Genomic DNA, 27,572 nt, shown 5'->3' on the forward strand with positions numbered 1-27,572 from the left:
CCACGGCCTCCTCTTCCTCCATTGCTGTCAACTTGCCCTCCTCTTCCTCCATTACTGTCAACTCGCCCTCTTCCGGACCGGCCTCTGCCACGGCCTCCTCTTCCTCCATTGCTGTCAACTTGCCCTCCTCTTCCTCCATTACTGTCAACTCGCCCTCTTCCGGACCGGCCTCTGCCACGGCCTCCTCTTCCTCCATTGCTGTCAACTTGCCCTCCTCTTCCTCCATTACTGTCAACTCGCCCTCTTCCGGACCGGCCTCTGCCACGAGCTCTCGCGCCGGGTGATACCCCGCAAGAAAAATCAAAACAAATCGGCCCGGTGGGTCGCGACCCGGCCCACTGTGACGAGTTCTATTCGACCCCTCAACTACAGCGAGCGCCCTTCCGTTCCTCCGCCTCGGCCCATCCACCCACGTCGACGACGAGCTCTCCCCTCTCGTCCCGTCTCCTCCCCCTCGCGACGCCACCGCCGCGTCGCCGGTCGCGGGCTCGCCGCCCCAGGTAGGACGTAGCTAGTCACCCCGCCCGGCCCCGATGGCTGAGGAGCTGGTGCTCGACACGGCGATCCGGGACTGGGTCCTCATCCCGCTCTCCGTGGTCATGGTGCTCATCGGCGTGCTCCGCTACTTCGTCTCCAAGCTCATGCGCTCCCCGCCGTCGGCCTCCCCCTCCCCCGACCCCAAGACCGTCAAGGAGGGGTGCGTACTCTCGCCCTTCCCCTCCCCCTCCCTCCAATTCCGTCCCGATCTGGCCCCCGACTCGCCCGATCTGAGCGATCTGGATCGAGGAGCTAACGGGAGCTTGCCTGTTTGAGATTTCTGATAATTGCTGCCGTTGCTACTGAGCTGCTGTCTGCTGATGTGGCTGATTCGAGGGTGTTTTGGCTTTTGCAGGCAGGTCGTCATCAGGGCGAGGAACCTGAGGAACGGCGCGCAGTTCATCCCGGCCAAGGCCTTCAAGGCCCGCAAGCTTTATTACACCAACGGGGTAATTCCACTAGAAGCATCTGTGTTTGATACTAAAGCCCAATTTAGGAGACATCAGTCGAGCTTAGTCCTTTAATAGTTAGGATCCAGAATAGAGGGTGCACAGAGCAGTATTGTGATGGACGTCAGAGTTGTGGGTTGGCAGGGTTGATTTGATGATTGCTTGCTTGAATATCACGTTTTCCTTCTCAAACTGTTGGAATAATATGGTGAGTGTATACCTTTGTGACATTCTTGATTGTATTGTAGGAAGCCGGATTGCTTCATGTTCCTAAAGAGGATGCCCAGAAGGCTCAGGCGGCTATGTTTTCGGACCCAAACATGGCCATGGATATGATGAAGAAGAATCTCTCCATGATAGTTCCACAGGTTCAATGACATGGAAATTGATTTACCTGTATCGCAATTACCACTACCTTCTACTAACACACTGTGTCATCCTTCTGCAGACACTTACATTTGCATGGGTGAACTTCTTCTTTTCCGGTTTTGTTGCAGGTATGTGCTTTGCCATGTATAACATATATGAATGTGATGCTTGCTCTCTTCATATGCCTTTTTCCATGTTCTTACATTTGTTTCGTGCTGTTGTAAGATCATCACTTTTAAATTTTCATGTACAAATGTGTGCCAAATTTCAATTCAGTAAATCTATTGTATGCAATGTTGTTTCCATTGAAGGAACTCGTGATTTTCACTTAACATTTTGGCTTAAGTGCATGAGTAGATCCAAACATGCTTCTGTTTCACTGAACATTTTGGCTTGAGTGCACGAGTTGACCAATCTTTGTGCTTCAATGGTGAACCTGGTACGGTTCATCAGTGGCGAAATTTGCATATGATGTCACGAGGAGTATATTTTGTTGTGCTCGTTCAGCTGTGCTATTAGCTGAATTCTGTATGCCTTTAGAAATTTGTAGTTCAGATGTTCACATACTCTAATTTGCAATTATTCACTTTGCACCGTCTTCTGGACTGTGATCATGGGATTTTTTGTAGTACAATTCTAGAAGAAAATGATGTTTTAAGATCTAGAAGTTTATGATAAGTTCAGAGGGGTTTATGGCTGATGTATGCGCATATGCAATTATGCATTATCCTTTTCTGTTTTCTTACGATCTTAGCCTTGTACTCACATATCTGCTGATCTCTTTTCAGCCAAAATCCCCTTTCCATTGACTCAACGATTCAGGGGAATGCTGCAAAATGGGATAGACCTGAGTACTGTTGATGTGAGCTATGTTAGCAGCCGTTCATGGTGTGTAAGAAACTGATATATTTTTATTAGGTATTTCCAGGGTCTAAATGTCTTAACGGTTTGCTGTTTTGATAGGTACTTCCTCAATTTATTTGGCTTGAGGGGTCTTTTCAGTCTCATCCTTGGTGAAGAAAATGGTTAGCACTTTATTACACTCCTACACAAACATTGCGATATTTATTGTTGTCATATCCGTTTTCCTTATGGTTTATGCAGCTACTGATGATGCCCAAAAGATGATGGCGATGGGTGGTGGAATGGGCTTTAATCCAGCAATGGTATGAGAACCTTACTCTGTATTTGAATTCATGATGTTTAACCCTGTCTTATACATATAAACGTGTATGACACTGCACTTGTAATTTCACAAATTCACACACATAAGATAATGCACATTTGTTTTATATGCACTGCCCTTATAACAAATCAGATCGAATTTGTTTCCAAAAAATTGCTGTATGCTTGAAGAAGCTTGTATGGATGATGTTTGGGTTGCATTCAGGGTTGCATGTATTGTAACGATGATTTGTATAGTGAGGATATTGGTGATTGCTGTTATTTACCGACCTTTGATCATTTGGTGGACCGTCGATTAGCTGGCCTGGCCTTTCAAATTTGATTGAAATGCTACTTCAGGTTTTTAGTAGCTTTTCAAGTGTTCTGCTGTGCATTGGCATTGCAACTGTATGCTTTCCTCTGCTTCGGCTGTGCCCCTTGATCTAGGAAACTATCAATTCACATGGTTGTGCCCTTGTGTCATTCTGTGTCCCAGAGTATCACAATCTGATGTTTTACAATGTTTGGGTTGGTTCTTATTGTTGGTTTTACCTGAGTGTTTCAGTGATTTATCTGTGTTAGACTTACTAGCACAGAAAGACCTCACCATTTTCATTTGGCCATTTTCAGAGCTTGAGCGCAGAGAAAGACAGCCTCGACATCATCCAGCATGACTGGGCTTTACCGAAGATGGAGCGTCATGCCGAAGAGGTGTTGAGGAAACTACTGAAGAATTGACCTGAACAAGCACGACTAGGCCCTGCAAGTTTTGTTTTTAGCTTGTTGACTCAGTTATACATCTGTAATTGTATTGTTTATTTACGAGCGCTACTCATTACGAAGCCGTGAGATATCTTTTTCACTCATGTAGTCTGGCAACACTAGTAGAAAAGGATGTATTCCATATCATATTTCCCTGTAACGCACGAGCTGCTTTTGGTAATCCAAGGTGACATTCTCTGAAAAAAAGAAAGATTAAGTTGTCCGCATTTGCTGTTTGGAAATTGCCTGAAAATGTAATTCGGGTCAGTCAATTTTGTGGGAGGAGGTGGAGAAGGGGCGCCATGTCAGTGAGCCGGAGGCAGGAACGCTGCGGTGAACGGCCGCGAGGCACTGGTTGCAGGAGAAGAGGAGGTTGGGAGGGAAAAAACTGGAGGAAGAAGTCCTATTGTGATCCAATGGTTAGCAAAATCGGCTCACTTTTGCCTGGAGGGAAAAAACTGGAAGAAGTCGTGTAGCGATCCAATGGTTAACAGTGTGACTTTGCTAGAGAAGCATGGTTTGCCCATCCTTAGTACCTTAGAAGTGATCTTTTAACTGAAAATCATCTTTCTATGCTAAGTGTTATACTAGCCCTGCTTAATATGGACCACCCATTTGCAATTATACCCAATATTTTCAATTTTCTATGGTGTATATGGAAGTCCAGATGTGATTGTCTTTTTGATAGGAGGCGCCTACTCCCACATCAGATACACAAGGCTGCCTTAGCTTTGGACTATCAACAAAAGTTTCTAGTGGCTTCCTTGGATGATCGCAATGTCAAAATACTAATCCTCATACCCCTGTACTATTAGGTTGCCGCCGCAAGGATGTACTCTTAAATCGGATCTTCTTGTTGATGGTGCTAAGATCTATTCTGATGCTTTTTTTTTGAGAAACGATGCTTCTTTTACGTGTTCAAAAGTTCCAGGTTTACCAAATGGCAGCGTTCTCAACTTCTTGCAGGACCACAGGAATGTCGAAGTACAGGTCCATGCCTCAGCCTGGATCACAACTTTGCCCCTTCAAGCAGAAGCGTTGGCTCTCCTTCTTACTGCCAAGATTTCGCAACTCTTGCAGGTATCTCAGCCAACTTTCCTGGCGGACAACATTTCTCTGGGGAAGGCGGTGTTGCTGCTGACTCCACTCCGTGGGCAATCAGAGCATCGCTTGCAAGTTTCCTCAGGACTACTGATGATCTCCATTCGTAGGTGTTCCACATTTCAGTGTGAGATTAATGGAATTGCTCACAATGGTGCTCACCAGGTTCTTAGTAGTGCAACTGAACCTCTCTTTAGCTGCTTTGGTTCAGCTGACAGGAAAATGCTCTGCCTGTAATTTCCATCCTCTCTACCTTGTCTCTACGATGCTCTGTACTACATGCTGTATTCTGCTACCGAGCTGAATATATTGATGCCTCGTGCGCCTTTCCTTGTTCAAAATAAAAATAAAAATGGAGGGTTTGTGCTGCTCAACCTTGCCATTATGTAAATTAAATATGGCCACGCGCATATTTACACACTTATGTAGATATTTTGTACTACTAGTTGTATTCTGTCACACTTCACAATGCTGCATTAGCCTACTTACACACATCACCAGCCAGAATGGCAGACTCTACACACACCACCAGCCAGAATGGCAGACTCACATGACGGGGTAGCTCGCGAGCAGAGCGACGCCGCACAGGCCGGTGGGCATGCCGGCGTCGCGCTGCAGACGCATGTAGCCGGCCTCGCCCCACCCCGCCCCCCACGAGTTCTTGATGATCCAGTACTTCCCGGACCCCTCGTCGACGGTGGCGTTGGTCTCGCCGTAGCCCACCACGGTGACGCCGTGGTTCACCTGCGCGGTGCAGGGCCCCGAGAAGACGCCGCCACCGTAGAGCTGCCACACGAAGCCCCCCGCGTCGACGGCCACCGACACGGGCTGCGCGGCGGCGGCCCGCAGCAGGTCCGGCTCGCTGTTGGCCGTCACGTTCCGGTACCCGGCGATGCTCACCGTGGTCTCGTTGAGCTTGGCCGTCTGGCAGACGCCGTTGACGCCCAGGTACGGGTAGCTGGCCTCGGTGGTCAGGCCGTGGTTGGCCATGACGAACTCGTAGGCCCAGCTCATGAACCCGCCGGCGCACCCCACCGCCTCGGCGTCGCAGTCCACCAGCTCCTGCTCCGACAGCGACACCAGCTTCCCCTTCTTGATGTGGTTCAGCCCCTCCATGGCCGCCACCGCCGCGAACGCCCAGCACGAGCCGCAGCCGCCCTGGTTCTTCACCGGCACCACCGCCCCTTTCTTCCTCCAGTCCACCTCCTTGGGCAGAGTACTATTATCATTGTCAGCCTTTTTTTCAGGCATTGTCACCTGCGAAAATGATCATTCCAAGACCAAAACATTTGTCAGACAAACGCAGACATATCAGTATATAGACATCACAAAATGATTTTCCAACTTTCAACGATGATCCAAGAATCAAAATTCAAAACTATTAGTATCAAACATGTACATAATTCGAGAGAAGAAAGCATTCACGCACGGGGGCAAAGTTCTCTGTTCTCGGAGCGCGCCGGCCGGTTCGCCCCGGAGCGCCTAGGCCGAGCACCTTGGCCCTGAACTCCTCGTTCGTCAGGTCGGCGAACTTGTTGTCGGTCAGCGTGTAGCTGTGGCCACCGGAGTTGAACTCCTCGATGAGCTCAACGTTCTTCCTGTACACCTCGAGCCTCCTCTGCTTCTCGCCGGCGTCGGTGTAGGCGCGGCCGTGCTTGCCCATCCACCGCTCGAACCTCCTGACCATCGGATCATCGTCAGCAACAGCGAGAGCGGCGCAGGCCGAGACGAGCAGCAGGAGAAGTAGGGAGGGCCTGGCCATTGCTGGAGCTATCGGCCTTCGAGAGAACCGAGGAGGCAGGAGTATGCATGAGCAGGCCGTTATGGGCTGTTTATAATTTTATTTGATGTTGTTTTTGGCATTTAGTCCGTTTATCATTCGATGTGTGTGATTTGGGGGTGGTCTGGTGTGCAAGCATGCACAACTGCATGTGATCTGTGCTGCAAAGAGCAACAGGTCGGGCAGTCACAAGGTTCTATAATTACAGTAGGATCTCAGAAAGAGTATCACATCATCTTCAGAGTCAGTGAACTGCATGCATAGAGTAATAGTAACTCCCAAGTTCTTCCTGAATTCACGAGACGCCCACCAGAATGTGCACCTCAACAGTTTATCACTGTCCCATATGTCAGAAGGCTAACAAGCAGGGGATAAAGGCTAGAATGCATATGTTTTTCATGTTCAGTCGAGCAACAAGAAACGGCATTAAGGAAAAATACAGCTCTTGGAACAACACACTGGTCTTTCTGAACATTGGCAATGGTTTGCTTCTGACCGTACATAGCAACTTGTTGCATCTAGAGTTTGAGATCATGGCGTCGGCTCGAGGTCATGGCATCGGCGGCAAGGCTCCACGACATTTAGCTTGACTCTGGAGGGAACCTTTGGCTCAACATATGTCCTGATAGCCGAGAGCCCCTTACGAGCTTCCGCCAAAAAATCCAAGTGCAACAGCAAGCACTTGCCAGTACTGTTGGATGAGCGGCTGGCCCAAGGATGCCCTCGTGTCGTGTCCAATGTAAGGCATTCGAGTGACGTCGCATTCTCAATGATATGGCATGTCAGCTCAACCAAGCTCTTCGCCAAGGAGAAACCGATGATCTTCACTGTCTTAAGGTTATCATGGCGGTGTCCTGGTACCTGCCTCAAATTTGAATGGTCTCCCACGATTGACTCATGCTTCATGTCTTTCTGCAACACCTGAAGATATAACAAGCCAAGATACTTGGATTAATGGATTCACCATTGTTTAATGTGACATCTTTGCAGGATTAACAGTGACTTACATTCAAGAAGAAAGTCTCCAAGGAAGGAGCAGCATCAAAGAAGGATATGAGAGAACAATAGTCATAGGCCGGTGAAAATGTCACTGTACAAAGACTGACACTCAAGTACTTGAGGTGTAAGAATTTGCTAGGCAGCATTGGTGTATCGACCATCTACACAAAGATATATTGGATTAGTTAAAATATGCATATCACAGCTGGTATAAGAATTTGCATATTTAGAGTATACCTCACTACATGAACTCAGGGAAACATCTTCAACATTTGGCAAGCTCAATGGGAGATCAGCACGAGCATAACATACAGCACCAGGATGGGACATGCGAGCTTCTTCAATTGCAATGCTACTCCAAATGATATCTGTACCTGGTGGGAATCATGAAAATTAAAACTGACGAGGTTTGGAGCTTCTATCCCTATCACCTGTAGAGACCTGCATTCAAACACCTTCAGGTATCTGAGCTGTTGCAGATGGAACGGAATCTTAAGGCAAGTTAGCGGACTGCATTGTGAGAGTCGCATCCATTGGAGAACAAAGCAATTGTGAAGAAGGCACCCCAGCTGCTCCTATGTGATACAGACATAACACAAATCAATCCTTGTCATCTTTTTTAAGCCAAGTTCAACGCTGGGAGAGAAAACACAATGGGAAAGGCGTAGATGCTGCATCGAGTTTCCATTCCCATTAGCTAAAAGAGACCATGGGAAGTTGTAGTATGTTCCCGATGCTGAAGATAGCTGAACAGTGAGTTCTTCAATCCCAGGTGTAAGCTGAACAGTGAGTTCTTCAATCTCAGGTGTAACAGCTGTCTGAAGCCACCTATCAACATTGCTGACCATGGCATTGGAATAACGGAAAACAATCCTGAGTGTCTTCACACCAATGCGTGAGCGGTTTTTTAAGATGTGGTCAACTTTTTTGGTGAAATTTCCTATTTCATCCTCTCCACACGGATTCATATTCATGCCCAGTGCTTCCATACTGAATGTAAGATTTGGATGGCACCTCCATAAACTTAGAAAGGCACGAGACACGCAAGCAGCTCGGGCAGCATCTCGCATTGGTAGTAGGGAATGTATATGACACCAGATGTCCTACATGTACAAGCGTGTGAGGCCAAATGCTTATTTCAAATGGATAAAAGAAGAACAAGCCAGAGAAGAGCATAGAACCACGTCCAGAGAAGTACAAGCCACTGCTAAGAGAGGAGCTCTATGAAATGAGGAATTATATCTAGTCCTTATTGAGATAGCAGGGTAGCAGGGGATCTAACACTCCGTTATGACCGGCATAGGGGCTTAGCCCAGTGGGTTATGGCCCAAGTATCTTAATTAGGGGCTTAGTCCAATTATCTTATCGTATTAGGATCGTTTGCTTAGGAGTTAAGTAAACCTCTCTATATAAGGAGAGGAGATGTATCAATCTAATCAAGTAAGAAGCAATCAATATTTTCTCGGCTTCCCTTAGGGAGCCAGGAGACCTAAACCCTAGCCGCCTCCTGCTTTCGCCGCCGCTGCTCCCGTCGCAAGGACGGCGCCACGCCGCCGGCCGCCGCGCACCAGCCCTCGCCCTTCCCCCTCCTTCCCTTACAGGCTACGTCCTAGACCGGGTAGAACCCTAGTTTCTACCAATTTGGTATCCAGAGACTCGGGTTTGATCATGTCGTCGTCAACACCCACGCCGCCGCTGCCCATCATCACCACCGCCCCGATGACCACTGCCGGGTCCCCAACGCCGCCGGCCCCGATCACCTCCGCGCCGCCGGCCCCCGTCACTTCCGCGCCGCCGACAACCTCCGTCTTCACGCCGGAGGAGATGACCAGCACCCTGCGGGACCTCGTGACGGCCGTCCAGGGCATCTCCCTGTACTTGGCCGGCCCGCACACCACCCCGCCGGTTGCGCCCCCCGCCTACAGCCACCTGGCGACGCACTGGCCGATCCAAAACGCGTCGGGCGCGAGCGGGATGCCCCTGCTGCCGTTCCAGGCGGGCTACACCGGCGGGCCCCCGCCGCCACTGCACCTGCCCTGGTACTCGATACCCGCGGCGATCGCCGGGGCCCATCCGTCACTCCAGCCGCCGCCCGCCCCAGCGCCGTCCTGGCCGCAGTGGCCCGCGCCCGTTCTCGCGGCGCCACCCGCCCCTCCCGCGCCCGCCCCAGCACCGCAGTGGCCCACGCCGGCCCCAGCCGCGCCAACCGCGCCGGTCCAGCTCCCACCGCCGCCGCCCAGCTCCGGACTGGGCCAGTCCACATCGGGAGGACTTCCGATCCAGCAGGTCTGGTTTCCACCGTCACCGTCCCCGATCCCGGCCTGGCTAACCGGGACGTCGCCACCGCCGGTGTACACAAAGGTCGGGGATCCACCGGTACCCACGCTGCAGTCTGGGGCCTCGTCCGGCTCCGCGAGGGCCTACGACGGCCTCCCCACCGTTGACCGGGCGCCGTCATCATCACTGCTCCGCACCGCCGAGCCGGTCGGCCATGGCGCGCCGACCCAGACGCCGCCACGGTTAGCCAAGATCGATTTCGCCACTTATGACGGCATGCTAACTGGCTCAACCAGTGTGAGCAGTTTTTCCGTGGCCAGCGCACGCTCGTGTCGGAGCGCACTTGGCTGGCATCCTACCACCTCCGCGGTGCAGCCCAGACCTGGTACTACGCCCTCGAGCAGGACGAGGGCAGCATGCCCCCTTGGGAGCGCTTCCGCGAGCTCTGCCTCCTTCGCTTTGGGCCTCCAGTTCGCGGGAGCCGCCTGGCGGAGCTCGGCCGCCTTCCCTTCACCTCCACGGTGCAGGACTTCGCCGACCGTTTCCAGGCCCTGGCATGCCATGCGTCGGGCATGATGGCGCAACAGCGGGCCGACCTTTTTGTGGGTGGACTTCCGGATCACATCCGCGTGGACGTGGAGCTTCGGGGACCCCAGGATATCCAGACAGCCATGTACTACGCCCGCGCGTTCGAGCGCCGCGCGGTGGCCGTCCAGCAGGAGTCGCCGTCCCGGGCCACTGGGTCGCTACCCTGGCCAGATCCCGCTCAGGGTCGGCCTGCTCAGGCTTCCGTTGCACCCCTCGCCACGACCGTGGCGCGCCCGTTCCGCCGGCTCACCACGGCCAAGCTACTCGAGCGTCGCCGCCAAGGATTGTGCTTCAACTGCGACGAGCCCTACACACCCGGCCACGCCTGCCCGCGACTCTTCTACCTGGAGGTTGCAGACTACATTCCGGAGGACGCCGTCGTCGCCAACCTTGTCGCCCCGGCTGTCGTGAAGGTGTTTGACGCTGGTTGATCACCTCGAGGAGTTCAGCAAGCGCTTCCCCACCTTACAGCTCGAGGACGAGCTGTTTGTGCAGGCGGGGAGAAGTGTTATGACCGGCATAGGGGCTTAGCCCAATGGGTTATGGCCCAAGTATCTTAATTAGGGGCTTAGCCCAATTATCTTATCGTATTAGGATCATTTGCTTAGGAGTCAAGTAAACCTCTCTATATAAGGAGAGGAGATGTATATCTAATCAAGCAAGAAGCAATCAATATTTGCTCGGCTTCCCTTAAGGAGCCGGGAGACCTAAACCCTAGCCACCTCCTGGTTTCGCCGCCGCTGCTCCCATCGCAAGGACGGCGCCACGCCGCCGGCCGCCACGCACCAGTTCTCGCCCTTCCCCTTCCTTCCCTTACAGGCTACGCCCTAGACCGGGTAGAACCCTAGTTTCTACCAATTTGGTATCCAGAGACTCGGGTTCGATCATGTCGTCATTAACACCCACGCCGCCGCTGCCCATCATCACCACCGCCCGAATGACCACTGCCGGGTCCCCAACGCCGGCGGCCCCGATCACCTCCACGCTGCCGGCCCCGTCACTTCCGCGCCACCGACAACCTCCGTCTTCACGCCGGAGGAGATGACCAGCACCCTGCGGGACCTCGTGACGGCCGTCCAGGGCATCTCCTTGTACTTGGCCGGCCCGCACACCACCCCGCTGGCTGCGCCCCCCGCCTACAGCCACCTGGCGACGCACTGGCCGATCCAGAACGCGTCAAGCCCGAGCGGGATGCCCCTGCTGCCGTTCCAGGCGGGCTACACCGGCGGGCCCTCGCCGCTGCTGCACCTGCCCTGGTACTCGGTACCCGCGGCGATCGCCGGGGCCCATCCGTCGCTCGAGCAGCCGCCCGCCCCAGCGCCGTCCTGGCCGCAGTGGCCCGTTCTCGCGGCGCCACCTGCGCCTCCCGCGCCCGCCCCAGCGCCGCAGTGGCCCCAGCTGCGCCAATCGCGCCACCCGCGCCGGTCCAGCTCCCACCGCCGCCGCCCAGCTCCGGACTAGGCCAGTCCACACCGGGAGGACTTCCGATCCAGCAGGTCCGATTTCCGCCGTCACCGTCCCCGATCCCGGCCTGGCTAATCGGGACGTCGCCACCGCCGGTGTACACGGAGGCCGGGGATCCACCGGTACCCACGCTGCAGTCTGGGGCCTCGTCCAGCTCCACGAGGGCCTACGACGGCCTCCCCACCGTTGACCGGGCGCCGTCATCATCACTGCTCCGCACCGCCGAGCCGGTCGGCCATGGCGCGCCGACCCAGACGCCGCCACGGTTCGCCAAGATCGATCTCACCACTTATGACGGCACGGAGGACCCGCTTAACTGGCTCAACCAGTGTGAGCAGTTTTTCCGTGGCCAGCGCACGCTCGCGCCGGAGCGCACTTGGCTGGCATCCTACCACCTCTACGGTGCAGCCCAGACCTAGTACTACGCCCTCGAGCAGGACGAGGGCAGCATGCCCCCTTGGGAGCGCTTCCGCGAGCTCTGCCTCCTTCGCTTTGGGCCTTCGGTTCGCGGGAGCCGCCTGGCGGAGCTCGGCCGCCTTCCCTTCACCTCCACGGTGCAGGACTTCGCCGACCGTTTCTAGGCCCTGGCATGCCATGCGTCGGGCATGACGGCGCAGCAGCGGGCCGACCTCTTTGTGGGTGGACTTCCGGATCACATCCGCGTGGACGTGGAGCTTCGGGGACCCCAAGATATCCGGACGGCCATGTACTACGCCCGCTCGTTCGAGCGCCGCGCGGTGGCCGTCCAGCAAGAGTCGCCGTCCCGGGCCACTGGGTCGCTACCCTGGCCAGATCCCGCTCAGGGTCGGCCTGCTCAGGCTTCCGCGGCACCCCTCGTCGCGACCGCGGCGTGCCCGTTCAGCCGGCTAACCTCGGCCGAGCTACTCAAGCGTCGCCGCCAAGGGTTGTGCTTCAACTGCAACGGACCGTACACACCCGGCCACGCCTGCCCGCGACTCTTCTACCTGGAGGTTGCAGACTACATTTCAGAGGACGCCGTCGCCGCCGACCTTGCCGCCCCGGCTGTCGCGAAGGTGTTTGACGCTGGTTGATCACCTCGAGGAGTTCAGCAAGCGCTTCCCCACCTTACAGCTCGAGGACGAGCTGTTTGTGCAGGCGGGGAGAAGTGTTATGACCGGCATAGGGGCTTAGCCCAGTGGGTTATGGCCCAAGTATCTTAATTAGGGGCTTAGCCCAATTATCTTATCGTTTTAGGATCGTTTGCTTAGGAGTCAAGTAAACCTCTATATATAAGGAGAGGAGATGTATCAATCTAATCAAGCAAGAAGCAATCAATATTTGCTCGGCTTCCCTTAGGGAGCCGGGAGACCTAAACCCTAGCCGCCTCCTGCTTTCGCCGCCGCTGCTCCCGTCGCAAGGACGGCGCCACGCCGCCGGCCGCCGCGCACCAGCCCTCGCCCTTCCCCTTCCTTCCCTTACAGGCTACGCCCTAGACCGGGTAGAACCCTAGTTTCTACCACACTCACAACAGGCATTCTTCTTCGGACAGTGTCGGAGTAAATAACCATGGGTAGCCTAGCCGGCTCCCCCTGGCCCTTCTGAAAAATTACGAGCCGATTCGGCCCTCAAGAATCCAAGACACAGGGCCGCCTCCTCCTTGCCGGCTGTCTCCAGGCCGGCTATCGGAAGGCGGCCCAACTTTAGCCCTCATGAAGAGAAGCCGCGGGAGGGCCGGCTCCGAGAAGCCGGCCGCGAGAAGGCCGACTCCAAGAAGCCGGCTCCCATAAAGCGGTCAAGATCGTACCCTCGAAGTCTGCATCCACATAACGGCGATGTGACGGGGCGTGGCTGCAGTGAAGCCTGCCACCCCCGAATCCCGGAGCACGCTTGGCACAGTGCGTCGTACGGGTGGCCATGACCCGTCCGGCGCAGCACTGTTGCCACGTTGACCCTGATGTCATCCACGACGGGCTACCAGTATGGCCCACGGGCGGTGGGCCCCTTCGGGCAGAGAGACACCCGAAGGCGGCCAGACCTCCCCTAGTCGGCCCAAGATAGAGCCGGCTCCCCACAGCCGGCTTGCCACCTCTCTCGAAGAAGACGCCCCATTAAGGAGACAAGACGCGGTGAGGTTACAGTGATCGCCCACCGGGCGGCGGCACTGTAGCCACGCCCACTTCGGCGAAGCCCTCGCCACCAAGGTTGAGAAACAGTAACCAGCCGCCGACAAGGCCCTGACAGTGGGGCTTGCCTGTCGACCAAGGAGCCCGCAGCCTGTGGGACCCACTAGCCGGCGGGCCCCAGCAGCCAGCGTAGAAGCCGGAGAGCGTAGACACAGACGGCTGGGCCCCGCGCCCAGCCGGATTACCATTGTACCCCTGGGGGTAGGCCTATATAAACCCCCCGGAGCATCCATGCAAAGAGATGAATCCCTGCTAGTCTCAAACACCACATAGGGAGGAGAAGAGAGCAAGCCGTGCCCTTCTTCCTCCTCTCGCCAAACAGCTCAAGGAGCACCGTGTAGCTACTTGTTCATCTAGTGACCATGCGGAGACCCCGCAGAGCAGCAGTAGGGGTGTTATCTCCACGGAGAGCCCCGAAGCTGGGTAAGATTCGCCGGCGTGCATGTCTTCGCCCCATCCCGTTTCCAGGCACCGGCGACGTCTTACTGGCTCCCACAATGATAAGCCACCCGTTGGCATATGTCGCACCTACCACCCGACATTTGGCGCCCACCGTGGGGCCAGGTGCACCGCCGTCCGGAGACCTGTTCTGGACGGGAACCCTCTTCCTCCCCCGCGAGCGTAGCCAGCCCGGCACGCCCGATGGCGCTTGCCACCACGTGCTACAAGGCGTCACCAACATCTGTGCGGCGAGCAGTCTCGCTGATCTCCTTGACAAGACTCTCATCTCTGTCGAGCTCGCCTCGACGCGGGCACCGACCACCTCGTCAACCTCCTCGGCCAGCTCCACGTCTCCGGCGAGCCTGCCGTGGACTTGGAGTCGGTTGGCTCCACCAATCCGATGCCTGTCGACTCCGACACGGCCTCACTCGACGCGTTCCCCACCAACGTCGCGATCTACAACGACCCGCTTCCCCGGGCCAATGGCTGCGACGCTGTCACCACCGAGGTGATGGTCATCGGCCACAGCGGCGCTTCTGACGAGAGCGCCCATGACGCCCCGCACGCGGCGGTCCACGACTTGTCCATCCCCCTCCCGGCCGATGCCGACGCTGAAGCACTGGAAGCTCGCCGCCTTGCCCTCCTCGCGGAGGGCCGAGGAGGGCCAGAAGTTGGTTTCCATGAGACGCCTCGCTGAGGCCCACCGATGCGAGGCCGACCGCGCCGCCTTTGGCACGCCGCCCCCAGGCGGGCCTAGCCGGGCCGGCGTTGTCAAACAGCGCGGCGCTGTCGTCGCCGATACGCTAGGAGTCGACCGCCCAGTCTACGCTACTCCACTCGAGAACCTGCGCGCCGCCCAGGCGGCCGTAGATGAGCTAGATGGACTGGGGGCCGAAGAACTCCCCCACATGACCCGACGCATCCAGCAGCTGATCGATGCAGCCGCGCAGCGGCACGAAGCCGACGCCCGCGCGGAAAGCCCTCCCCCGCGCCGAGATCACGGCGCGAGCTCCCGGACGCCGACTACGGGTAAAACCCGCGTGCGGCGCAAGAAAGAACCGGCTGCCAGCCGAAGCCGAACCCGAATCTCCATCGAGCGAGACGTAGAAGGCCACCCCCGGGCCGTGGAGTGGCGGGGCAACCCGCCTCCGCCCCGGCCCCGTGGAGAGAGATATCCTACCCCGCCGCCTGTTGCGCATCCGACTCTCAGCGACCGGCTAGGTCGCCGCGAAGGAGTCGGCGAGAACGACGCCCGCCATCGGATCGACCGCCTGACGCGATCCCTGGCGCTAGAAGAAGAAGACGATGTCGGCCCGCCTTGCTTCGGCCCCCGCATCCGCGACGAGCCTTTCCCCAAAGGGTTCTCGCTCCCAAGAGACACGCCCAAGTACAACGGCTCCGTGAAGCCGGAAGATTGGTTGATCGACTACTCCACGGCGGTTAACATAGCCAACGGCAACAGGCGCGTTGCCGTGAAGTATGTGCCCCTCATGCTGCAGGGCACGGCGCGGACCTGGCTCAACAGCCTCAAGCCATACAGCATCAATAGCTGGCTAGACTTCACAGAAGCCTTCGTCCGCAACTTCACCAGCACCTACAAGCGGGCTCCCAAGCCCAGACAGCTCTCCTTGTGCGTGCAAGGCCCCGCCGAGTCCACTCGCGACTACCTCACGCGTTGGGCCGAGCTCCGCAACTCTTGCGAAGGGGTGCACGAGGTGCAAGCCATAGAATACTTCACTGCCGGGTGCCGAGAAGGCACCCTCCTCAAGCACAAGCTCCTCTGCGACGAGCCGACTACCCTCGACGAGCTTCTGATCATAGCGGACAAGTACGCCACCGCCGACTCCTCGATGAAGACCGAACTCCGGATAGACGCGTCCGGAAAGGTACTCCACCCGGCGCTCAAGACGCCGGCTGGGGACTCCGGCCGACGCCCACACCAGAACGACCACAAGCGCAAGGGCCTGGTGCCGCCCTCCACCAGTCGGCAGGTGACCACAATCGAAGACGAGCAGCCCGAAGCGCGGCCCGCACCCAAGAAGCAGAGGGGCGGCAAGCCGGCTTGGCAGCCGGCCTTCTCCTACGAGCAGACTCTCGACGCCCCGTGTAAGTTCCACAGCGGCGCGAAGCCGTCCAACCACACGACCCGGAAGTGCCACTGGCTCACCCGAATCTCTAAAGGCGAAGGGCTCGCACCGCCTCCGCCTGCCGGTCCGCCGCCTCCGGCTCCGCAGCCGCCGGCCGCTCGGCCCGCAGTCAGAGCCGTGCACGACGAGTTCCCCGACGAGCATGCCGCCTATGTCATCTTTACAAGTCAGCCCGAAGACCGGCGCAACAAGCGCCGAGAGCACCAAGAAGTCAGCATGGTTGCTGCCAACCCCGCCGAGCACATGCACTGATCGGAAAAACCTATCAGCTGGAGCCGGACCGACCACCCAGAGGTGATGCCGTCTACCGGTTCTTATGCGTTGGTTTTGGATGCCACCCTTGCAACGGATAGACGCGCTGCCCGATTCTCCCGCGTGCTGATAGACGGCGGGAGCAGCATCAACATCCTGTACCGTGACACCATGGAGAAGCTGAATGTCAAGACGAAGCAACTCATGCCTACCCGGACTGTGTTCCATGGCATCGTACCCGGCCTGTCCTGCGCCCCCATTGGCAAGATCAAGATTGATGTACTTTTTGGGGACAAGGAGCATTTCCGCCGGGAAGCGATCTGGTTTGAAGTGGTGGACCTGGAGAGCCCTTACCATGCATTGCTTGGCCGACCTGCCTTGGCCAAGTTCATGGCAGTTTCCCACTATGCATACTCAAGATGAAGATACCGAGCATCAAAGGCGTCATCACCATAGCCGGCGATTACAAGAAGTCCTCTGAGTGCGCAGCAGCCAGCAGTCGGCTGGCCGAGTCCCTTGTGATTGCCGAAGAAAAGAAGATGTTGGACCGAGTCGTGGCCATGGCCGGCAAGCAGTCGGCCTTGTCCTCCGATCCCAAGGAGCATGATGCTCAAAGATCTTTCCAGCCGGCCAAGGAGACGAAGAAGATACCTCTTGACCCCGAGCACCCAGAGAGGTTTGCCGTCATCGGGGCAAACCTAAACAGCAAATAGGAAGGCGAGCTCGCCGATTTCCTCCGTGAGAATCGGGACATCTTTGCATGGTCCCCCAAGGACATGTCGGGCGTTCCGAAGGAATTCGCCGAGCACAAACTACACGTCCGAGAAGACGCAAAGCCAGTCAAACAACCCCTCCGCCGACTGTCGGAGGAGAAACGCGGGATTGTGGGAGAGGAGATAGCCCGGCTTCTGGCAGCCGGCTTCATTATGAAAGTTTTCTTTCCAGAGTGGCTCGCCAACCCGGTCCTCGTGCTAAAGAAGAACAACAAGTGGCGCATGTGTATAGACTACACGAGCCTCAACAAGGCCTGCCCCAAAGATTCCTTTGCCTTGCCAAGGATTGACCAAGTGATAGACTCCACGGCCGGATGCGAGCTGTTGAGTTTTTTGGATGCTTATTCAGGATATCACCAGATAAAGTTAGATCCGGCAGACCGCCTGAAGACCGCCTTCATCACGCCATTCGGAGCCTTCTGCTACCTGACTATGACATTCGGCTCGAGAAATGCCGGTGCCACTTTTCAGCGTTGCATGCAGAAGTGCCTCCTCAAGCAACTCGGCAGAAATGCCCACGTCTACGTAGACGACATTGTGGTGAAGACGGAGAAGTGCGACACCTTGCTGGAAGACCTCAAGGAAACATTTGAGAATCTACGCCGGTTCCAAATCAAGCTTAACCCCGAGAAATGCGTGTTCGGAGTGCCAGCCGGCCAGCTCCTAGGCTTCCTGGTCTCCGAACGCGGCATCGAATGCAACCCAGTAAAGATCAAGGCCATTGAGAGAATGGCGATTCCCACCAAACTTCGAGACGTCCAGAAGTTTACCGGATGCTTGGCCTTCCTGAACCGCTTCATCAGCCGGCTCAGAGAGAAAGCTCTTCCCCTCTACCGCCTCATGAAGAAGACCAACCACTTCGAGTGGAATGACCAAGCCGATCAAGCTTTTCACGAGCTGAAGAAGATGCTGGCCACGCCGCCTGTCCTGGCGGCGCCGACTGAGAAAGAGCCCATGCTCCTCTACATTGCTGCAACCAGCCGGGTGGTCAGCACCGTCATCGTAGTCCAACGCCCAGAAGAAGGCCGAGCCCAGCCGGTCCAGAGGCCGGTGTACTATTTGAGCGAGGTGCTGTCTACCTCAAAGCAGAACTACCCACACTACCAGAAGATGTGCTGCGGCGTGTATTTTGCCGTCAAGAAGCTGAAGCCCTACTTCCAAGAGCATCCCATCACGGTTGTATGCACCGCCCCGCTGGCCGAGATCATAGGCAGCCGGGATGCATCCGGCCGGGTGGCGAAATGGGCCATCGAGCTGGCCCCCTATACAATCTTCTACCAGCCTCGCACCGCCATCAAGTCCCAAGCATTGGCCGACTTCCTCGTCGACTGGGCCGAGACCTAGTACCTACCGCCGGCTCCCGACTCCACTCATTGGCGCATGCACTTCGATGGGTCTAAGATGCGCACCGGCTTGGGAGCCGGCATCATCCTCACCTCTCCCAAAGGCGACAAGCTCAGATACACGCTGCAAATTCACTTTGCCGCCTCCAACAACGTGGCCGAGTACGAGGCGCTCATACACGGGCTCCGGCTTGTCAAAGAGCTCGGCATTCGCCGGATCCTATGTTATGGCGACTCGGACTTGGTGGTCCAGCAATCATCCGGCGACTGGGATGCCAAGGACGCAATATGGCAAGCTACTGCTTCCTCGTTCAGCAGATCAGCGGGTATTTTAAAGGATGCGAGTTCCTCCACGTACCACGAGCCGACAACGAGCCAGCTGATGCCCTGGCTCGAATAGGCTCCACTCGGCAAGCAATACCAACCGGTGTCGCTCTACAACGCCTCCTCAAGCCATCTATCAAACCGTCTCCAGAGTCCGATTCCATCTTCGTGCCGACTGACCCCGACGCAGCCAGCTCGAAGAACCAAGCAGGTGACCTGGGGACTTCGATAGTCGGCCAGGGGGTATCAGCAGGCGGCTCGGGGACTTCCGTAGTTACGCCCGACCCGGGGACTGCCTCACCCGGCTCGGGGACTGCGGTAGTCGGCCCGGAGACTACACCAACACAACAGGCGGCGGCCGACTCCAGCATTTCACCGCCCAGCCCGCCCGCCCTGGTCGCAGTAGCCGTTTTGGCAATAGAAGAAGTCGCAGCTCCGTCATGGGCTCAATCCATCCTCAACTTCCTAATAAACCAAGATCTGCCGGCTGACGAAGTAGAGGCAAGACAAGTCCAACCGCCGAGCCGGAGCATACACAATCGTCAACAGAGAACTCGTCAAGCGCAGTGTCACTGGAGTCCTCCAGCGATGCGTTGAGCAAGAGAAGGGCATTGCAATCCTCAGAGACATCCACCAAGGAGAATGCGACCACCATGCGGCCTCAAGATCACTCGTCGCCAAAGCCTTCCGCCATGGTTTCTTTTGGCCGACTGCTTTGGATGACGCCAAGAAGTTAGTTAAACATTGCAAAGGGTGCCAACTCTTCAGCTCCAAGCAACACATGTCGGCTTCAGCACTCAAGACCATTCCCCTCACTTGGCCCTTCGCCGTTTGGGGATTGGACATGGTGGGCCCATTCAAGACGGCGCGCGGCGGCATGACACATCTGCTTGTCGCCATGGACAAATTCACCAAATGGATTGAGGCAAAGCCGATCAAGAAGCTGAATGGGCCGACTGCCGTGACATTTATCGCAGATATAACAACTCGGTACGGCGTGCCACACAGCATCATCACCGACAATGGCAAGAATTTCGCCAAGGGAGCCTTGGCACGTTTCTACGCGACGCAAGGCATCCGGTTGGACCTAGCGTCCGTCGCCCACCCGCAGTCAAACGGCCAGGTCGAGCGAGCCAACGGCCTCATCCTCTCCGGCATCAAGCCCCGACTGATCGTACCACTGAAGCGTTCAGCCGGCTGTTGGCTCGATAAGCTGCCGGCTGTCCTCTGAAGTCTGCGCACTACACCAAACAAGTCAACCGGCTTCACTCCTTTCTTCCTCGTATATGGTGCCGAGGCGGTCATCCCAACTAACACCGAGTTCGACTCGCCTCGGGTAACCATGTACACAGAAGCCGAGGCCAAGGAAGCACGAGAAGACGGCGTCGACCTACTGGAAGAAGGCCGGCTGTTAGCCCTCAGCCGGTCCGCCATCTATCAGCAGGGCCTGCGCCGCTACCACAGCCGAAAGGTCAAGCCAAGATCCTTCCAAGAGGGCGATCTTGTGCTCCGGCTGATCCAGCGAACAGCCGGCCAGCACAAGCTCTCGGCCCCTTGGGAGGGCCCCTTCGTCATCAGCAGAGCCTTAGGCAACGACTCCTACTACCTGATCGACGCGCAGAAGCCGAAGGCACGAAAGAGAGACGACTCCGGCAAGGAGTCGGAACGACCATGGAACGCCAACCTCCTCCGAAGGTTTTACAGTTGAAATGCAGTATGTATCACGCTAACTTTTGTACTAAGTTCGAGACAATAGGCCTCCCGAGGAGAGCTCGGGGACTGCCATCTTTTGTCTATGAATGAAAAGTATCATGCTTATGGCCTTGTCATTGCATTCACCTTTTTTCCGTCCGGCATCGGGTTTGACTAGTCGGCCCGGGGACTGGCCGCCTGGAGTTATATTAGAAGTCCTACCCGCAGTCAGACAAGTAGTGTGCCGGCTCCCAAGCCTTCTCTTGCCAAAAGTCGCAGTTCGAAGAACCGGCTGTCCGGCTAGCAAGAGTTAGGGGCAGGAACGGGTGCCCACACGAAAAACGGCTAGGGACTAACGGACTAATATAACAAAAGCCGGTTTTTCTCCCATCGCCGACCGGCTACCAGAGTAGCCGGCCGGCCGGCTTCCATTCACCTCGCTACAATCTAAGAAAGCTCGAGTACTTGCCTTCCTAGAAGGGGAAGGCGGCAAAGAAAACAACCTAAGGATAAAAAGCATACATGAATGAAAACCAAACACGCAATAATATTTACATAAAAGACCTTCAAAAGGCCAGCATTCGACATAGTTTGAATACACCCCAGTGGGTGGAACTGCGCAAGTTTGATAAAGTTGTTCAAAAGGCAACAAGCAGGAAAAAACAAGGACGGCAGACTAAGCCAAGGGAGCGACTGGCGAGTCGGGCAGGTCGGTGGAGACGGCAGTGCCGGCTGGCGAATCTCGGCATGATCACCACCTCCCGCAGAGGGCGCGCTAGCACGCGCCTCATTGCTGGAGGCACGATCAGGCTAAGGCCGACTGGCCGCTTCACCGGTCGGCTCAACGCCTTCGCCTTCCTCTCCTTCGTCGTCTTCGCCTTCATCGCTGGAGGCGATCTCCTCCGCCGAGTCTTCACCCACTGCCGGGTCCAGCCCGAACCACTCCTCCGGCTGGGCAACGCCGTCGTCATTGATTTCAGGAGCGAAAACGCTGATGTCAGTACACTCGGCGATCGTCGAAGCGCGCTGAGCGATAGCCGGCCGCACCTCCTCCAGCTCTTCGTCGGCCTCCAGCCGCCAGGTGCGCAGCTGGTCCAGGTTCAGCCCCGGATACCAAGCTCGGACGAACTCCAACGCCCGCCCGGCTCCAAGCCGGGCCGCTGATACTTTCCAAGCCTCGAAGCGGCCAACCGCAACTTCCAGCCAGTCGGCAGTCCGACTCGGGGTGCGGGGAATCATCTCGCTTGGCCAGAGGGCGGTCAACACCTGCGCCCCGGCGCGCTGGAGGCGGCGGAGCATACGATGAGCCGGCTGCAGCCGTGCTTGGACCGCCAAGAGTTGCTCCTCAAGCGTCCGACTCGCGTCCGGCGCGATGTCGGCCCCCGCCTGACGGCGCGCTTCGCGATGGGCCTCGATGGTTTGGGCAGCGAAGACGGAGTAGCCGGGAAAGTAGTCTGCACAGAGAATAAAAAGCAGCACAAGTCAGAACACAAATCAGGCGGCAAGGGGCATGCAAGGAGCGAGGAAGGCGGCTTACCGTCGATCAAATCCTCAATACGGCCGAGGTCTTCATTCAGCGCTTGCCTGGTCTCAGCCCAGCCCGCCGCTTCGGTCTCGAACTCGGCCTTCAGGGCGGCTTCGTTATCCTGCGCCTCCTTCAGAGCCACCTTGTGGCTCTCCTCCTGGTCAGCCAGCTTCTTGGCCAGGCGGTCACGCTCCAGGACCAAGGCGTCGTACTCAGTTTCCTTGGCGCGAAGGGCGGCCTGCGCCTCGCTGAGCTGCCCCCTCAAGTCGGCATTGGCTCCTGCAAGCATGAAGACAAAGGAAATTAATAAGGTGAAGTCATCAAGGAAGATCCGACCCGGCTGCTCAGCAGTCGGCCCGAATCTCGGGGACTACACCCAGTGGGTGCGCTGACGCGCCCCCACAGGAGATGAACGAGACAAACACGCACTCCGGCTGCTGGTCAGGTCCTCAGTTCTCCGGCTCAGCTCCTGAGCCTGGGAGTTGAAGGCGGCTGCGCGAAGGTTATGATACTCCTGGAAGATTATACAGGAAGCAAGGATAAGTTAAGTTGTCAGAACCTAGTAAGTTTCAAGCCGCCTGCGCAGCAGCCGGCTCGGAACTCGGGAACTACACCCAGTGGGTGCGCTGACGCGCCCCCACGAAAGAAAACAAGAAAGAACTTACGACAGGCGGAGGGTTGGCGCGGGAATACGGCTCCTTGCCGTATCGCCAATCCTCGGCGAGCTTGCAGTTGGAGACATAATTCACCATGTAAGACACCTCTGCGTGAGGCATCTCCCTGGTGCTCAACCGGCACGGGTCGAAGCGGCCGCTCATTTGGCAGATCATGTGAGGCCGGCCTTGGAGCGGAAGAACCCGGCGCTCCACGAAGGCGGCCACCAAGTCGGCTCCGGTCAGGCCCTCCGACTGGATCATCACCCGAAGCCGGGAGACGGCTGCGTTCCCGGCCTGAGACAGCGACCTGGCCCGGTAACTCCACGAAGGCTGCCTCCCAGCCGGCGGGCCGACTACGTAATCCGGCAGGTTGACGTAGTCGCCTTGCTGGGCGACGTTCTTCACGTAGAAATAAGACTTCTGCCACAACTTCACTGACTGGATCGGCGGAATGGACGGGAACGGATTGTTCTCGCTCGCCCGCCTCATGGCAATGAAGGCTCCGCAGGGGGCGGGCACGCCCGCGACGACGGTGCCGAGCTTGCTTTGGAAGAACTCCCCCCAGAGCTCGAGCGTGGGGAGAACTCCAAGAAAGCCCTCGCACAAGGTGACGAAGGCCGACAGCAGCATCACCGCGTTGGGCGTGAGGTGATGCGGCTGGAGGTGGTAGAACTCAAGGAAGGCGCAGAGGAATCCGCTCGCCGAGAGGCCGAAGCCGCGCAGGCAGTGCGAGCAAAGATCACCCGCTCGCCCTCCTCTGGTGCCGGCGAAATCTCCCTCGCCGGCGCTTGACGAACCCGCACAAGGTTCTCGTCGGGCAGACGCCGCGTCCGGCGGAGGAACTCGACGTGGTCCTCGTGGACGTTGGAACCATCCCACGAGCTCGACAGCGCCATGGGAGCGATGCGGCGGGGAGCAAGACGAGGCGACGGCGGAACGGCGCGACAAAGAGTTGCTGCGGCGAAGAGAAGAAGGAAGGCGAGAAGGGGCGGAGTGAGGGAGAGCGCGCGAGCCTCTGCCGCTCCCCCTCCTCCTCCTATTTATAGACCGCGCGGCGGAGCCGAGGAGGCGCGGCGTGGGGGAACGTGGGGATCAACTGCGCCCACTCCCCCACATCCCGCGATTATTGTGCCTTGATGACAGAATAAAACCACCGCGGGAAGGCGAGCGGTCCATATGGGCCGCAGAAGATCCGCGCTCGGACCGAGGCCTGCGAGTGGCGGGCCCGGGCCTGCGGCGGCGTCCCATATCGCGCGTGCGTTGGCAGGATTTCCTCGTCACGTGGCCCGCGTTCCCGCCTACGAGAAGCGGAGCTTTTCCGAAGACGGCGCGCACAAGCAAAACCGGCCCCTCGGGATAGGAAGCTGATCTAGCTTCTCGTCCCTTTGTCAGCCTCAAAGCCCGATCAGCTTCGGGGACTACTGTCGGAGTAAATAACCATGGGTAGCCTAGCCGGCTCCCCCTGGCCCTTCTGAAAAATTACGAGCCGATTCGGCCCTCAAGAATCCAAGACACAGGGCCGCCTCCTCCTTGCCGGCTGTCTCCAGGCCGGCTATCGGAAGGCGGCCCAATTTCAGCCCTCATGAAGAGAAGCCGCGGGAGGGCCGGCTCCGAGAAGCCGGCCGCGAGAAGGCCGACTCCAAGAAGCCGGCTCCCATAAAGCGGTCAAGATCGTACCCTCGAAGTCTGCATCCACATAACGGCGATGTGACGGGGCGTGACTGCAGTGAAGCCTGCCACGGCCGAATCCCGGAGCACGCCTGGCACAGTGCGCCGTACGGGTGGCCATGACCCATCCGGCACAGCACTGTTGCCACGTTGACCCTGATGTCATCCACAACGGGCTACCAGTATGGCCCACGGGCGGTGGGCCCCTTCGGGCAGAGAGACACCCGAAGACGGCCAGACCTCCCCCAGTCGGCCCAAGATAGAACCGGCTCCCCACAGCCGGCTTGCCACCTCCCTCGAAGAAGACGCCCATTAAGGAGACAAGACGCGGTGAGGCTACAGTGATCGCCCACCGGGCGGCGGCACTGTAGCCACGCCCACTTCGGCGAAGCCCTCGCCACCAAGATTGAGCAACAGTAACCAGCCGTCGACAAGGCCCTGACAGTGGGGCCTGCTTGTCGACCAAGGAGCCGGCAGCCTGTGGGACCCACTAGCCGACGGGCCCCAGCAGCCGGCGCAGAAGCCAGAGAGCGTAGACACAGACGGCCGGGCCCCACGCCCAGCCGGATTACCATTGTACCCTGGGGGTAGGCCTATATAAACCCCCCGGGGCATCCATGCAAAGAGATGAATCCCTGCTGGTCTCAAACACCACATAGGGAGGAGAAGAGAGCAAGTCGTGCCCTTCTTCCTCCTCTCGCCAAACAGCTCAAGGAGCACCTTGTAGCTACTTGTTCATCTAGTGACCATGCGGAGACCCCGCAGAGCAGCAGTAGGGATGTTATCTCCACGGAGAGCCTCGAAGCTGGGTAAGATTCGCCGGCGTGCGTGTCTTCGCCTCATCCTGTTTCCAGGCACCGGCGACGTCTTACTGGCTCCCACAATGATAAGCCACCCATTGACATATGTCGCACCTACCACCCGACAGACAGTTAGAACAAAGCAAAGCTACTGATGCAGTAGGACTGTAGCAGGTTGCAGCACTAAAGAAATGTATGTTTATACTATACTTCTTATTTAGCTAGCACAGGTCAACCAACTGGTGAACAAACATGCAGTATAAGTTATTTCCATTATCAGCATCTCACAACGTACCTCCAGAAGTTGTGGCCTGGAGTATTCTGTTCTTTCGCCCTCCCTTTCAACCCATGAACTAATCGATCCATCTGCAACACATAATGCATGATTATCATCAAACCAACATTAGAGAAGGAAATATCAAGGCATTATTTGGTTACATGAGAAAAAAATACACCCCGGGATTGGGTTGATCCACTGCCGTCACCCAATCCCCACAGTGATCAATCCCTTCCAACTACCTTAAACCCCGCCACCTCAAATTTTGTTTGGATAGTGTAAGAGGAACAGGTTCAACAAGTCTATTCTCGTTTGCCTTAGGCTAATTACACTTGTGTGGGTAAATGACATATTTGGCGTGGAAACATGATGCACCTTGGCAAACCAAGACTACCTTGACAATGAAAACTTTAAGTACACTCTCGTTTTTTGCATCCAAACTGATTCTCCATGGTCCATACAGATCAAACAGAAATTGAGAAAGAGTAAAATAATTGCTAAAAAAATACACACTGATATCTGGCAGAACAAAAATGAAGCCTAACAAGACTATATGAGCATAGTAACTTCATCTGCTGGAATGGAAGTCATAAAGCATTTCTACACACCCTCAACTGGTCGAATAGGAAGCACCATGTGGCAGCGCTGGTCTCTTCTTTCACCCTCAGCTCATCTGAATCAGTAAAGTTACTACGAATTAATAAGGTTGGCAAAAGCAAAAAGGAAACGCAGTACTGGAAGAAGAAAATTCAGACAATTTTATAATTTGATAACAGACCAGCGATATGTAATCAACAGGGGTAAATTGCCATGACTAAACTGGAAAGAGGTATGTGCTTCTTCATACTTGTTGAGGTTCAAGAATATGCCGAGCTAATAATAATGAATGTAGATCCAATTATCCAACATTAAGAAGCAGCAGATTACTCCTAGTTCAATCCACTCTTCTCATATTCATATTAACAATTGTAAAACAGGCAACTAAATCACCTTACCAAGTCAATCAAAAGCTTTTTTTTTTCTTTTCCTACTAGGAAAGTGCTAATCAAAACAACAAGATAAAAACAGCAATTAAGACAAGATAACAGCTAAGTACAAGATTACAGGAAACATGGTCCTGACAGTGACAGGACACCGCCTGAACTGGAGGACACCGTTAAGAAGTAGTACTAACAAGAACAGCACACATATGCATGATACGTTGAAGGTTCCACCAGGATTCGCAGCTCCAGGGGAAAAAGAACGAACACAGCCCGGAACAAAATCACACGGGGCGCGTCGCACAAAAATCTGGCGTAGGAACCAGGAGGCGTAGGTGATTTGGGGAGCTTACCGGAGCCGAGGCTGGGGACGGGCGGAGAGGGGAACAATGGAGCATTTTGGTGGAAGGAAACACACGACAGGGAGGGGGGTTGGAGACCAACCGGATGAGCTGGCTCCAGCGGAGATAGAACCTTACCGGAGAGAGGGCGGCAGTCGTCGTCGCCGGCAGCGGCGGCACCGCGTCTCCCCTCCTCGGCGTCGCCGTTTCTTCTTGCGCCGCTGCCCTCGCCTCGTTTTTTTTTAACTGAGGTAGGGTTTTCTTGCGCCGTCGCCTTCAGAGGGGCAGCACAGCAGACGTTTTTTTTTTTTTTGCACGAGAAGGCAAAAAAAAGAAGGCATCCAACAGCAAAAAAAAAAATTCAAATTTTTGTTGAGCAGCCCTAAAATACTACTCCCTCCGTCCGGAAATACTTGACATCAAAATGGATAAATATACTACAACACTTCGGTTGGGTCTCGATATGTCAATCATCACCGAGACTACTCTGGCGATGGACTTTTCAAATGCCAGTTTTGTTCATTGCGGAAGAGAAACCATAGTCCTAGTTTATCTGAATTTTAGGACTCCAATACCCTGACTTTATTCTTTCACATACTGTAAATGACATGGCTATCATATGAGAAATACAGTTATTTACGTTCAAAAAATATACAACACTTCGGTTGTTGTCGCAAAACAAAAACGGCACCTAGACGCACACCCACGGCCTTTTCAAA

General features: G+C 56.1%; 2 protein-coding genes across 3 annotated transcripts; one reads left to right on the forward strand and one right to left on the reverse strand.

The window, feature by feature from the left end:
• The first annotated feature begins 348 nt into the window (after window positions 1-348).
• LOC125509848 (ER membrane protein complex subunit 3) lies at window positions 349-3,508 on the forward strand. Its single transcript, XM_048674876.1, has 8 exons — window positions 349-697; window positions 893-986; window positions 1,235-1,354; window positions 1,435-1,483; window positions 2,144-2,243; window positions 2,319-2,380; window positions 2,460-2,521; window positions 3,150-3,508. Exons 1-8 carry the CDS (start codon window positions 534-536, stop codon window positions 3,255-3,257), a joined length of 759 nt encoding a protein of 252 aa, XP_048530833.1. The 5' UTR covers window positions 349-533; the 3' UTR covers window positions 3,258-3,508.
• Window positions 3,509-4,751: 1,243 nt separating this feature from the next.
• Window positions 4,752-27,125, reverse strand: LOC125509849 (ervatamin-C-like). Of its 2 annotated transcripts, XM_048674878.1 has the most exons (9): window positions 26,992-27,125; window positions 26,141-26,205; window positions 25,551-25,621; window positions 22,144-22,410; window positions 7,617-8,264; window positions 7,399-7,535; window positions 7,170-7,322; window positions 5,812-7,083; window positions 4,752-5,639 (listed from the first exon to the last, which is right to left on the reverse strand). In XM_048674878.1, exons 8-9 carry the CDS (start codon window positions 6,142-6,144, stop codon window positions 4,929-4,931), a joined length of 1,044 nt encoding a protein of 347 aa, XP_048530835.1. In that variant the 5' UTR covers window positions 6,145-7,083; window positions 7,170-7,322; window positions 7,399-7,535; window positions 7,617-8,264; window positions 22,144-22,410; window positions 25,551-25,621; window positions 26,141-26,205; window positions 26,992-27,125; the 3' UTR covers window positions 4,752-4,928. The 2 variants fall into 2 exon arrangements, with proteins under 2 accessions (XP_048530835.1, XP_048530834.1); XM_048674877.1 differs by lacking the exons at window positions 22,144-22,410; window positions 26,992-27,125 and having other exon boundaries at window positions 7,399-8,264; window positions 26,141-26,206.
• Window positions 27,126-27,572: the final 447 nt, after the last annotated feature.

This window comes from Triticum urartu, chromosome 5, assembly GCF_003073215.2.
Source record: "Triticum urartu cultivar G1812 chromosome 5, Tu2.1, whole genome shotgun sequence".
NCBI lineage: Eukaryota > Viridiplantae > Streptophyta > Magnoliopsida > Poales > Poaceae > Triticum > Triticum urartu.

Coding starts and splice junctions, on each gene's coding strand:
- LOC125509848 (XM_048674876.1), top strand. CDS start 534: ATGGCTGAGGAGCTGGTGCTCGACACGGCGATCCGGGACTGGGTCCTC. Junction 698..892: donor CCCAAGACCGTCAAGGAGGG/GTGCGTACTCTC, acceptor TGGCTTTTGCAG/GCAGGTCGTCATCAGGGCGA. Junction 1,355..1,434: donor TCTCCATGATAGTTCCACAG/GTTCAATGACAT, acceptor ATCCTTCTGCAG/ACACTTACATTTGCATGGGT.
- LOC125509849 (XM_048674878.1), bottom strand. CDS start 6,144: ATGGCCAGGCCCTCCCTACTTCTCCTGCTGCTCGTCTCGGCCTGCGCC. Junction 5,640..5,811: donor GAACAGAGAACTTTGCCCCC/GTGCGTGAATGC, acceptor TCATTTTCGCAG/GTGACAATGCCTGAAAAAAA.